The following is a 13,401-nucleotide window of genomic DNA, read 5'->3' on the forward strand; positions in this document are numbered from 1 at the left end:
GCGTCCTCTCGTCACCATGCCGAGCAGAAGCACTGATGAAATGCGGCTGTTGGACGACAGCAATGTCCCCAGCACACGCTGCTGCTGGAGCAGAACCAGGGTTTGTGACCCCGCTAGCCCCAGCCGGGGTGTGCAAGGCACCCCAGCTCTCTTTCCCAAGGCTCCCAGTGAATCGTGCACGTCACAGATCTGCATGGATTCTACTTAGCAAGAGCCTGCTTCAAAGCCAGCCTAAAAATACCTCAGTCTCACCCCAGAATACAGCTGTACTGTTTCCTTTAAGGACTCAAGGCTCCTCCATCTCTGTGATCTGTTTCTTGGTTTGATTTCTGCGGAGCTATTTTGGAAATGAAGCTCCAATAATGAACACGAGCCAAAGATTCAGTCCAAGGCATCTCATTCTCATATCCTGCCAGATGAGTAAAACAGTATGAGCCATATCAGAAGAGAATCAGCTCTACTATACCAGCATCTCCCCGTCCAACATCTGTCTCATTGAGAAATCTATTTCCCTTAACATCCATCTCAACCTCTGCTCTTTAAAAACCAGCAGCTGACAATTTCCCTCTAGCTCCTGCCATCCTCCCCAGACACTTGTACAGCAGTTAAAAGGTTAAAAAAGCCAGGCCAAGCCTCCAGGCACACCTTGCTATCAGCAGCACAGGTGCCACCGATGACTCACGCTCACAACAGCAACATGTCCAAGACCTCACGCTGTCAGGCAGTCACCACTGGAACCAAGGACTTGCAGTTACTGACAGTTTGGGTAGTATTTCAGATTAAAGTTCATTTTTACACACAGCCCACAGTCCCCTTAAAAAACAAAAAAAAACAACCCAGCAACAACAAAAACTTTAACCAAAATACATAATGTAACTTTTTAACCAGAGCAGAGACAGCACTGAAAGGTTTGGGGTGTTGCAAAAAACAAAATCCCCAAAGAAAACATCCTGAAACCAAGCAGCAGAAGTGGAAATCAGTACTTACATTAAGAGGCCAAGAATTCTAGTGTCTACATTGAATTTTGAGACTTTAAGTGCTTCCTAGTGAAAAAAAAGCTGATTCCAGGGACATCCTATTCCAGCCAGCAGGAAATGTCGTAGGACAGATCTAATCCCCCACAGAAATGTCTTCCAAGACCTGAAGCAACTACAGCTACCCAAGACGAGGATCAGAAGGGGAACAGCCAGTACTTTAGCCTAAATATCCAGGCTCAGAGCTGAGCAGGTGAAATGGCAGCACAGTGCAGGTATCCCCATCCAACATACGTGCCGGTGCAGGGAAATGAAATACAAAGGCTCGGTCCGTGGGCAGCGGCGTGACAGACCAGGAAGGAGAACTGGGTTATATTCCAGCACTAGAGACAAGCAGAGCAGAGGAGAAAAATAAAAAACCCTCAAAGGCAGCACAACAAATGAAGAGACAGAAAATTCCTGACCAGAGTGGCTAAAAGGAGGGTTTCACAGAAGGGCTTTGAAAGATCCAGAGATCCTCAGCCTGTGCTGCACAACAAGCAAACACAATTGCTACATTTCCAGCAATGCTTTCTGACCTCCTGCCAATATGATTCCAGCTGGATTGCACCGGCGATCCCAGAAGCAAAGCTAACAGCAGTCTTTAAAGCCAACAGTGCAACCAGATGCTGGAGGTGTCCTCATCTGAGGGCAACTGGCAAGTGCAGACCGTCAATAAAACATAAAATGAAGATGCATTATCACTTGGAGTGTATCATGGGTGAGCAACCTTGGGAGAAAAGGAAATTTTCAGGCAGGAAGAGCTAGTGACTCATCTCCGGCACGGACGAATTCCGTGAGTCCCACTGCAGGCACAGGCTAAGTCACTAGGAGATCTCAAGGAAGGCCATTATTTACATACCTACATAACAGCAAACGTGCATCACAGGAGTTAAAGCGTGCAACACAGCCATGACATTTGGCAAACAGAGTAAGAATTCCTTTTGAGAGTGTACTGTGCCACAGCATCCCCAAAGCTCAGTCCCACCTATCCCAAAGTGCTGAAACAGTCTGGGAAGCCACCAGTGTCACGCTGTCCTTCCAGGAAAAGGCTAGTCCTGTGCACAAGCCGTGGTTATGTCAAAGGGGAAGAGCAAACCTCAGCAGGAAGGAGCTGAAACTGTGAGATGAATCTGTTCTTCACAGCTGAAGGTCTAAGAATAGCAGGGGCACTCACTAGCCATAGAAACCTGAGCCCAAGTGCGTGCACGACAGCACAAGGAACGCTGACAGTGGAGTGCCTGATGGCTCCCAGCCTCAGGGAATCTCACTGTACTCCTCAAGAGCTCAGACCTCTCAGTTCCACAAAAGAGAGCTATACTCCTGTGCCACAAGTCTCCCCAGGCAGAAACCAGACTGCTCTAAAGCAGCACCGCTTCAGTCAGCTGGCATGAGCCCGCTCTCTGGACAACAACGTAGCAGAGACAGCAAAGAAACTCTGGCAAGGACAAGCACACCTGGAGTACCGAGAGGACTAGGCTGGAGCACTGCAGGAAACCCTGGGGAAAGCAGCAGCACTGCAGGGCAGGAAGGACACCCACAAAGCCAAGCCCTGCTGTTTGTGACACGAGGCACAGCACAAGCAGGACGCAGGTGACTGACCGAGGAGCCAGGCACTGACCTGGGGCCACCGTGCTGGGCCGAGGGCTCGGGGTAAAGGCCGTGAGCTGCAGCGAGGACAGCACCGAAGGTGCAGTGCAGGCTCAGCAGAGAGCAACAGCTCCGGCTTCAACAAGGCAGCGCAGGCAAATCTGAAGGGAGGGATGAGAAAGGAGCACACAGGCAGTCTACAGCCATAGCTGGTGCTGAAATAGGAGGAGTCAGGAAAAGCCCCAGCGACCAGATGGGTTAACTCAGCAGAACCGCTCAGAGAGAAGGACTAGAAAACCAAAGACAGCCAAGTGGAGCAGGGCAGAAGCCACATCCTCAAGAAGGCTGTGTCCGAGTGAAAGACTGGCTTGAACTTGTCTGTTACAGCTTGCATAGGATCATGCTTCTAAGCAGTTATTAAAAGACAAGTCACAACAACTTAACAGGAAATTGGAGAGAAAAGCACAAAATACAAGATGGGAGAAAGCACTGGACGTCCTCTGAAAGAGCTGCAGTGGCAACATTTTTGTAAATAACTCTCAGAAACCAACAGCTTTTATTCGAGCCAGGCAGTACTACGAGCCAGCAAACATCCATGGTGCAAGCTGTACAACCTTGACTTGCACAGCCTCAGCCAGTGCAACTGCCAAGTGTTCGACTTCGCAGCGGGCTGCCAGCATCGGCAGCGCTCGGGGCTGTGTCCGGGGGAGAGCTCAGCCCTGAAGGCTGCCGCGGCTTAGGCACGGCGGGATTAGTGTTATCCATGTGCTAATGCTCGCTCGCAGCACATAAACAGCTGCTGGCTGCGGGGAAGGCCGCCTGCTGACCAAACCCCTGCCATTGGCTCTGCCTTTCCTAGTCATTCACTTAATCCAGCGGGGTTTGCTCTGTTCCACTCCCTCCTCCGGGCGAGCCAGATTTATGTCATTCCGGGCGGTATTTATCCTGCGGCCCAGCGAGGAAGTGAGCTCTTCCTTCTTTACCTTTTCCACAGGCATCGGCTGTTCAATCCCTAATGCTCCTCTTGCAGCCAGCCCAGGGAGCGAGACACAATGACCTCCTGTGGCAGACTCCTGCATGGATTTCCCCTCTTTACCACTAGGCTACAGGGACTGCAGTTTTGCCATCAGTTTGTCTTTCAAGTCCAAACTTCTCCTAAGTTTCCCTTCCTCACAAGCGCTTACAGCTTTCTTGTGAGCTAACACAGCTGACGTTGCACAGATGGCTTTTAATATATTTTAAAACAAATTAACAACTTCCACTGGCCAAGAATCCGAGCCAGTGGCATCAAAACACCGCAGAGCAAAACCTAAAACCAGGGCTGCCTTTCTCTTCCATTATTTAGCAGCACACTTCAGACCTACAAAACAGCACATCACTATTAACCAATGCATCCTCCCAGGTTCCTGAAGGCATGGGGAGATATCAATATTTTAAAGACAAAAAGAGTGAAGCTAAGAGCGATTTATTTACTCACAGTCACGCAGAGAGTCTGAACAGGAGCTGGAAAAAACCACCTGGTGGCCCTTACACTCGGTTATGCTGAAACCTCTTGCCAAGAGCACTTGCAGGCTGTGTTTTCCTGAGGTATACCTAATTACTGCTGCATACATGCAGACTTCTCTGGTCTATGCTTAGCAGTTCACACTGAGTTCCTCCTGGGTCATTTTTATTTCACAGGGAGATTCCCAAGTATCCAATTACTAGAAAAAGGACAGAATCTATTCAATACTTATCATATTTTATAAACAATTCCATTAATATGAAGCCTGTTTAAATAAACAGAAAACAGTACAAGGAACTGGCACAAAATTATAGAAAATTAAGTTCTACCTACAAAATTGGTTGCTGTTTTAAGGAGCATCTAGAGATGAGAAGACAAACTTAAATGAACTTAGAAGAGAATTTAAAATCCACTACACAGAAAACAGCCAGGAGGACTGAGGATAAAAGGAGGCGATAATAAGACCATTGCTCACACCATGAAAACACGACTAAGCAGTACTCCAATCTGCTTTCTAACTGGAAAAAAACACAGCATCCCCTGTTTCCCAATCATGATGACTCTTGGTTAAAACAAGCAAGCATTCCTAGGCAATTCCATCAGAGTACCTCCTACCCAAGGGAAGAGAAAGGGACACAACACCCAAAGGCTGAAAAACAATCCTCACCAAACAGCAGACACCAGCTCAGAAACTTTTCTCATCTCTACAAGGCAAAAGCCAACACAACAATCCTGGTTTGTGGTAGCCTGGGAAGAGATGTAAGCAAAGGCAATACTGACAGGAGTTCAGAAGGCTGAGGCACTGCTGGAGCTGAGCTCTAAGCCGAGGCACAGGCACACCAGTCTCAGGCCATCTCTGCCGCTGTCTGTCCTACATACAAATAACTGCAGCTTGCTGTGCTCCAGGCCAGCCACTCTCAGATCCCCCAGAAGCCTGGGGGCCGGTGGGGTGTGTGTTTGGGGTTTGGTATTGTTTTTTTTCCTCCACAGCAATTAAAAACATTCTTATAATTGGTCATGACTTTGCTCCTTCCAACCCAAACTTGGCAGGCAGGGATTTTGTAAAGCTTTCTGGAACGGGCTGCAGATAACCTGCCACAGAATTTCTGTGTGCTCTCTGTGATGGGTTTCAAAAGAAGCCTTTATTAGAACTCAGACATGTTTACTTCCTTGCAACGAGCACTGTCATTCCAATTCCTGTAATTAAATCCACAATTTTGACAGCTGAAACTGTAGAAATAATTGCACTGTTAGTCAAAATAAGTTGTTACTGTTCAGACTCTTGCCAAGAATGCTTTAAAAGCTTGTCCTATGCGTCTCAAGTAAATCTGAACTGAATCTTCATCCATTCCACCTCACCTCCTTTCTGGAGCAAAGATCCTAAAATCTTTCCTTTTAGTGTGCAACCTCCAAGTCCTGCACAAGATTTTCTGCCAGACTACTGCTGCTTTCCACACAACATAAATATTATACAAGGCTCCTGAACTGAGCACTGTCACACACACACACACACACAAGATGCACTTTATGTCATCCTGTGTCTCTGTCCCGTAAGTTCATCTCTCACAACCATGGAAAATAAAAAATAAAAAAGTGATTTTTCTCAGAAATCTCAGAGAACTCTTTTACACCAAATACAGCTCTTGTACCAGTATCACACACGAGCAATCCACAGTATTACCTCTGTAATGAGACAAGAAGCCAACATTATTAGGCACTAAAAAGCTTTTCCAGCCACTTTTATTTTTCAGCCACTGGTTAGAGAATGCCAGCACAACTCCAGCCATAAAGGAAGACATCTCATCCCAAACGAGCACCACGGTAGACAATGAAAAGCTTTACAATAAAATGTTGCCTTCAGAAGCCCACCATGCACTCAGAAGAGTTTAAAGCAGAACAAGGCAGCTCACAAAACCCAGCACGTGAGACAGGCAGCCTCAAGTTTGTTCTCTGCACCCGGAACAAGAGGCTCAGGCAGCAGCTACTCCTCACAGGTCTCCCCTTCTTACTCCCAGCAGGTGAGACCGAAAATCCTATTTCCAACAGTGCAGGATCTGGGATAAGCACCCCCAAGGCCCAGTGAACACATGGAGCAGCTGCAACAAAGGCAGGAAGCCACCTCTCACATCCCTAATGCGATTATGGGATGGTTTAGCAACACGTCATTTACAGATGGAGGCCGCTGGCAAAATGCCCTTCTGCCCAGTGCACTGCCTAGCAAGCAAACATATTCCTCTCCAGGAGAAGGGGGCTGACCAGCAACAAAAACAGCACTGCTTTTGGAAAAGCTAAAAAAAACCGGTAAAAAAAAACCAAAACCAAACGTGCTGGGTAACAAAAAGCCTCAAATGTCCTGGCTTGCAGTGCAGAATAGAAGCAGATATAAAAATTCACTTGTTATATACAGAATTTCAGTCACATTTGGATTTGATTCAGTGTATTCCACAAAGAACTTCTTCTATCAAAAGCATCAGAAAACATTTTTGTGTACCTTAAAACATAAAATTTCAGGTTACAATCAAGTTCACTCAGCAGCAAAAAAGGCTTTTACCTTTTACTTCCTGGGAACAACAAAACATCCATTACAGATCCATGCGACTGACACTGAAGAGATCTAAAAAACAGCTACCCTCCTCAAAATTAAATAGCAATTGGGTACAAAATAAATTAAAAACATCTATAAAATGCTCTAGAACTCATTGGTCCAATCAGAAGCTGGCTGAGCACTTGGCAATGCTCAGAATCTTTTGTCTCTTCAGGATTTGTGCATGTTACTTCACATAATGCTGAACAGACGTACCGATTTATTTAGTCATTTCCCTAATCACCAAGTTTATTTGTTCCTCACAACCAAATCACCAGGGCTGAGTTGTGCCTCTCCAGAGGCCTCCTATAAAAGAAGGAAGAAGCTGCACTTGAGACTTTGATCTCACACAAGTTTGGAACGGTTTGACTCTCTCTGCGCTTCAAAGAGGATCACAACGTGCTCAAAAATTCCTTGACCTGCAAAGAGAAACAAATATTGTCAATCACACTAAGTGTTTATCGACAGAAATAGGCAGCAAGTGTATTGACCTCTCCTCTGCCTTGTGCTCTACTACAACCTAAAGGAACAGGGAAGAAGAAGCCTGGGCTCAGCTGTGCCTTTACCTGTCCATCAAGAACATTTCCAGAGAGGGTACCTGTAATTTAGCAGCAGATGCAGGCACAGACACGATGGAATGATGCTCACCCCTCCCGTGGTCCTCAACTACAGCCCTCTGTCACAAAGGACAGCATTACAGGCAGGTGTCACCAGAGGTGTCACCAGACAGGGGGAGGATAATGGCCACCTCAAAAGAGCTGTCATTTGCAAACCACCCAGTCACACCCTCCTGCCGGATTTAGCGCTGGTGAACGACTCAGGGCACCCAACCAGGATGTCCCTTGGAATCTGAGGCTGGCCAAGAAATAATCAAGTGATACCCACCAAAAATTTTATTGGAGAAAATCCAATACTGGAGATCAAGGCCAGGCTCACAACTCCTGAAACATTTAAGTTACAGGCACATCCTAGGAACTAGGCTGTGGGACAGCCTGAACTGGGAGCGTTTTCCTCAATCCACTCAAGCCAGGCAACTCCACAGAAAGGAACTGTTTTCTAGAGGAGATGATGCTACTCTTTTGGCAAAGGCTCTCCTACACAGAGCCCATCTGTAAATGTTTTGTCCAAATGCTCAATGTCAAATGGACACAGATCTTGGATCACACTCTCCAGCTGTGACCCTTCCCTTCCCAGGTCAGGGCTCAAAGAGGTGGGGAACAAAAGAAGAGATCAAATCCCTTCCTGTAGAGAAGGGAACAAGTCACTGTGCCAAGACTAACTTGAAAGGCACCATAAGAAAGGCAGGCTCTGCTTCAGAGAGGAGCACCAGTCACCCTGCATGGAGAACCCTGTCAGGATTTACACACCAGGCAGTTTCAGGATGAGCAGCACAAGAGAGCTAAGAAAGGACTCGGGGTCTGGCTCCCCACAGAGCACACGCCACAGCCCAGTGCACCCAGCCTCATCAAGCCCACCTCTTTCCTGGCTCTGCTTAGGAAATGCCAAAAACCAGGGCCAACACAGGGCATAGGCTGTGTCCCAGATAACCTGACAGCCACCCCAGAGTAAACTCCTCCAAAATCCATACTAAGTTGCCCGAGCTTGGCCTTCTCTCATCTCGTGCAGATGGAAGCAGGCTCCCTCCACAGCTGCCATCTCCGGTCACTCCATCGATTCCCAAGCCAGGAAAACTGGTTTTAATCAGGTGAACACTTCCACTCCTGGGTGGATCAATGGAGATCCAAGGACAAAGCTGATGAAGGAACACTTCATTTCTGAACAATGGAAAAATGTGTGCAAACCACTGCTGAGGTCTGTAAGTCATTGCAGCTACTCAGATCAAAGTCAAGCTGTCCTCGCTTGAATCCCACTGGGATTCCAGTACCGAACTCCTGAGCAGTTAAACGATAAAGGTTTGGCCTGGCTTTAAGATATGTATCGCCATAGGCTGTAGAACTGTTCCTTACCTGGATGGAGCTGTGACTTACATATTTCAGAAGGATGATTAGAGGGTAAGGTGCACTTGACGAGTTTGTACTGCTGTGGAATTTTACCTTTTCAATCATGTGATCGTATCTGTCCTTTTTGCCTTTGAAGTCTTCGTTAACATCGAGCGTTAAAATGGGAATTTCCTGTAGATAGTCAAAATCTGTTCTGTATTGGGAGAGGAACAAAGCAGAGATGAGCAGCAGGAAATAAAGCAGAGAGCATTCAAATCCCTGCCAGCATTTTCACTGTTAAGAATCCCACAGAAAGAACTTGATCTCTAAATTACAGCCAGGAATTCTGAATTTACAGGGTGGCTCCTGGGATCCATCAGAGATCCCCAGAGGTTCTGCTCCCCCAGCTGAGTAACAGCACACCAGGTACTACAGCGAGTTCAGCTGAAGCCTCTGCTGCTGGGAGCTCTGTGTGAGGAGAGCTTGGAGCACACCGCACAACCAAGCAATGTGGAAGGGGCTGGAAAGACACTCCAATTTTATTGGAGAAAATTTTTGTCAGAACATTTCTGTCAGCTGCTAAGGAAACGCTGACAGAAATGTGCCTGCAGTTCAGATTTACCTATCATAAGAAAACTTCAAGTTTCACTGGTGGGAAAACATCCTTACAAAGATCCATCCAAAAAGCCTACCGCAGTGTCCTGTGCTGGAGCCAGCTTTCGTGCTTGTAGTGAAGCTTCTCCAGATATTCAATGGGGATTTCTTGCTCCTCATCTCTTCCACGCAAATAAATCCTATTCAAGCATTTCTAAAGGCAAAAGACGGTAAATAAACATAAATAAATTGCTGTATTGCATGCCAGGAGCACAGAAATACCCACTTGACATTACAGACAAGCTTTTCAAAATCTTGTTGAACTTTGATAGGAATAAAAGATGTTTCTGGCTCTTTTCCCAACATTTTAAATCATTTGTTCCCATCCTGAGCATGCCCAAAGCCTCAGCAACAAGCCAGAATTGTTCAGGTGATATACTTTGTAATTTAAATATATGTTCTTCTCTTCAATAGGAAAAGAACAAGCCCTCAGAGTTACTCCAGTGTGTTCAATTCCAGTTTTTCACGACCATAACAAAACTGAAGGCATGGAAGCTGGAAGCAAGGAAATATGGAAACCATCTGTAAGTTCATTAGAGCTCTTTTCATCTCATGTTTTCCTCTGGTTCAAGCCAGTTCCATACTCAAAGGAGATGGGATTCTGTTCTCTCCTTTTAAACAAGTATCAGATGGCCCAAGATCAAAGGATGGTCGTAAGGCCTCGCGTACAGGGCGCGCTTCCACCTGGCTCAGCTGCAGCTCCCCAGGTGTGGGGGCTTCACAGACCACCCCAACACAGGCTCTGGCATGACTGCACACTGCTCCATCTAATCCCTGTACAGCTGCATTCCCGAGCAAACAGCTATTCCCACAGGGATTCCCTACTTTCCTGCACTCGCTCGCTTTATTCCAGCGGTATTTTCTGCTTTACTGTTCTCGTGTATTCTGCTTTTAAAATGAGAACATCATTGCCATCAGGGTTGACTTCAGTACACACAGTCTACCTTTGAAAGAACGCTTTCTTTAGGTACTTCCAGACCTAGTCACAGCTCACGTACTGCAGCCTGCAGGGGAACAGGGCAGCCTGAGCTGAGCTCTAACCGAGGGGCAAGGCCCAGAACACACACTGCTTTTTGGGACCCCTCACCTCAGGAGTGGCTCGGAGATAAATGATCCCATCCAGCGCCAGCCGGGAGCCAAACTGTTTATTTATCCAGTCGTGCCAGTCCTGGTAAATTGTCCACTCGGTCTCATTCATGCAGTCAGACTCGTACAGATTAGCAGCAAAGATGTACCTGTGGACATCAAAGTGATGGAAACAAAAATTCTCTTGGGCACAGCAATCTCTCGGTTTGCCTCAGGTACGGTAGAGAAGCAGCTGAGTGCTGACACTGCGGCATCTCTGACGATCTGCTGGAGTGGAATTAAACAGCTGGTGTTCTCCTCCTGGAGCTGTGTGTGTGAAGACCACCGACATTTGCAGCTCAGGTGTGCAGGAGTAACCCACAGAACACGGCTGGCTTGTACACTGGGTCACGTATTTACACTCAGTTAAAACACACTGTTTTTGCAGTATGTCACAACAGGAGGAACACTTAGGGATTATGGGATTCAGGTATCAAGTCTCACCCTCTGAATCCAGAAACGCAGGATGGGGCATTTCAGACGGGTTTTTTTTGGCCATAAACTAAAACACAAGTTCCACCTCAAGACGAGGAAGAACTTGTTTCCACCAGGGTGGCCAAGCGCCGGAACAGCCGCTTAGGGAGGTCACGGAGTCTCAACCACCTGGATGCGTTCCCGTGTCACCCGCCCCGGGTGACCCTGCCTCGGCTGGGGGCTTGGACTGGGTGATCTACAGAGCTCCCTTCCAAGGAGGGAAACCACATATCCTGGGGTTTGACTTGGGACAACTGGGGAGCACCTTGAGGGCTCCAGCCCCACTCACCTGTCGCTGTAGACGGAGCGCTCGAAGAACAGCACGGGATCCTGCGCATCGCGGAGTTTGCCATCCAGGGCGTTGAGCTGAGCCCGGATCCTGCTGAGGCACGCGTACGTCTGGAAGGTGAACGCCCAGCGCTCCGGCTTCTCGTACATCATCCGCAGCACGTTCCCGCCGCTCTTCTGCGACGTGGTCAGCTCCTGCATGCACGGGAAAAGAAAGGTTTTGAACTCCTGTTTTTCTCTTGTGGCTGCCCCATCCCGATAAAAAGCAGCTGAGGAGAAATCAGGAGCAGAGCCCCAGTTAAACCTGACACGGAGTTAACCAAAACACACTGTGCTTTTTGCCAGGTCTTAAAAATATCGCCAGTCCCTCAAAATCCATTTGCTGAGGAAGTAGCAGCTGGATTGCCAATGGAATTAGAGGTAGCTGGGAAAAAAAAATCCCACTGATAAAAACAAGTGAGCAGCAGTTTTCAATTTCCTAAGATGTTTCAGAGCATGCTTCTCCTGGCACAGGAACAACCCTCTCCGCTCACCTGGTTAGTTCACAGTAGCTACAAGTAACTCTTGTAACTCTTGACCACCTTCAGAAATTACACCTGATGTTGAATAACACTTATTCCATAACAGACCAAACAAGCTATTGGAAAAAGAGGAACTCAGCCATTGTTAAAGCAATCAACAAAAGTGTTGCTATCACACAGAGTCTGAAAAACAGACATTCTGTTGGATATACTGGTATTCTGAAATTAGAGCAACATCAGACCTTTTTCCTCCTCTTTTACCTCACAGTCGTCTCCAGAGCTTTGCTGGACATTGCACCATCTAGCTACAGGCTCGAAAACCACTTCCCACTCTTCGCTGGCTTGTTTCAGGATATTCACAAAGGTGGATTTCCCTGCAGCTGTAGGAAAAGCATCCAGGAACAACGTCAGTGAGAAACCGCCCATAGCCGGTGTTATTCAACTAATGTTGAACTCCGCCTTCCTCCCACACGCACCACGATCCAGATCAATTAATGGAGCAATAGGGGTTTTCTTTATCTGAACTCAAACAGGTTTGACGACGCTCCCAGACACCTGGTGATATTCTGAGGTGCAAGGCCAGGAGTGGGATTCAAAGACCCCTCCCGAACCGGGAGATTCTGCGATGCCGGGTGTTCTACACCAGGAACAGGAAAAGACGTGGGGAAAAGCTTATCCCGGACTTCAAACAGGTGAGCCGGTTAAAAACTGAAATATAAAGTTGGGATTGTTTTTTTTTTCTCTCCCAAATCTCACCATTTTTACGGTGTCAGGGTAAAGTCCCTGACATTACGAATGGCCTTGCTTTGTGCCTCCTGACCTGATAAAAAGCCTTTTACGGAGGGAAACAGAGAGGAAAATGTTACGGAAGAATCCCTTTTGTCCCGCTCTGCCGTAGTGGGAGGAGCCCTCACACACGGGAAAGGGGGAGGAAAAGGAGAGAGGAGAGGAAGAAGAGGAAAGGAGGAAAGGAAGAAGAAATGAAGGAGGCAGGCAGGCAGAGTCCGCAGAGCTTTGCCTCCCCCAGACACGGCCGAAAGCACCGAGCGCCGCGGAAGCCGCCTCTCCCCTCCAGCCCTCTCCAGCTCCCCCTTCCGCAATCCCTTTCCATCGCGTAGGCGACAGGTGCCGACTCACCGATGTTGCCCTCCACGGCGACCTTCTTGAGGCGCCTGCAGCGCTTGGGCGGGGTGGCCATGGCGGCCTGAGGGGGCGCGAGGACGCCTGAGGGGACGGGGGGGCGGGGCGGGCGCGAGACCAGCCTGAGGGGGCGCGAGCCCAGCCCCGCGTGCGCCGCCTTCAAATTTGGCGCGCGGCAGCGGCGGGCCCTCCGGAGCGGAAGCTGACGTCACAGGCTCGCGCCGCAGGCAAGAGCAGCGGCGCGCGGAGCGCATCGATGGCGCCCAGGCGGGTCAGGCGCTGCTCCCGCTTCTCAGCATTTTGAAGTTCAGGAAGGAATTCTCGGCTTTAGGCTTGAATTCTTTACTTCAGGAAGGAATTGTTCCCTGTGAGGGTGGGCAGGCCCTGGCACAGGCTGCCCAGAGAAGCTGTGGCTGCCCCTGGATCCCTGGAAGTGCCCGAGGCCAGGCTGGATGGGGCTTGGGGCAGGCGGGGATAGTGGAAGTGTCCCTGCCATGGCAGAGGTGGGATGGAACGGGATGGAATGGGATGGAATGGGATGGGCTTTAGGGTCCCTTTCCACACCAAT

At 48.4% G+C, this 13,401-nt stretch overlaps 2 protein-coding genes across 2 annotated transcripts in view; both read right to left on the reverse strand.

Annotated features, from left to right (window-relative positions):
* The window catches only part of SLC4A4 (solute carrier family 4 member 4), a 143,375-nt gene extending 142,067 nt beyond the window's left edge, over positions 1-1,308 (reverse strand). The window contains exon 1 of the mRNA XM_033513343.1: positions 988-1,308. The gene's annotated coding sequence lies outside the window, so the exon portion shown is untranslated. The remainder of the gene's footprint in view (positions 1-987) is intronic.
* Positions 1,309-5,819: 4,511 nt separating this feature from the next.
* Positions 5,820-13,001, reverse strand: DCK (deoxycytidine kinase). Its single transcript, XM_015624643.3, has 7 exons — positions 12,831-13,001; positions 11,955-12,073; positions 11,174-11,367; positions 10,373-10,520; positions 9,324-9,439; positions 8,746-8,845; positions 5,820-7,110 (listed from the first exon to the last, which is right to left on the reverse strand). The coding sequence occupies exons 1-7, from the start codon at positions 12,889-12,891 to the stop codon at positions 7,084-7,086; spliced, it is 765 nt and encodes a 254-aa protein (XP_015480129.1). The 5' UTR covers positions 12,892-13,001; the 3' UTR covers positions 5,820-7,083.
* Positions 13,002-13,401: the final 400 nt, after the last annotated feature.

This window comes from Parus major, chromosome 4, assembly GCF_001522545.3.
Source record: "Parus major isolate Abel chromosome 4, Parus_major1.1, whole genome shotgun sequence".
NCBI classification, from domain to species: Eukaryota; Metazoa; Chordata; class Aves; order Passeriformes; family Paridae; genus Parus; species Parus major.

What these genes read in the sequence shown, in the direction of transcription:
- DCK (XM_015624643.3), bottom strand. Translation starts at nt 12,891, where the DNA reads ATGGCCACCCCGCCCAAGCGCTGCAGGCGCCTCAAGAAGGTCGCCGTG. An exon ending in CTCCAGCACAGGACACTGCG is followed by an intron (nt 8,846 to 9,323) that starts GTAGGCTTTTTG and finishes CTCCCAATACAG; the next exon opens with AACAGATTTTGACTATCTAC. An exon ending in ACGATCACATGATTGAAAAG is followed by an intron (nt 7,111 to 8,745) that starts GTAAAATTCCAC and finishes TTCTCTTTGCAG; the next exon opens with GTCAAGGAATTTTTGAGCAC.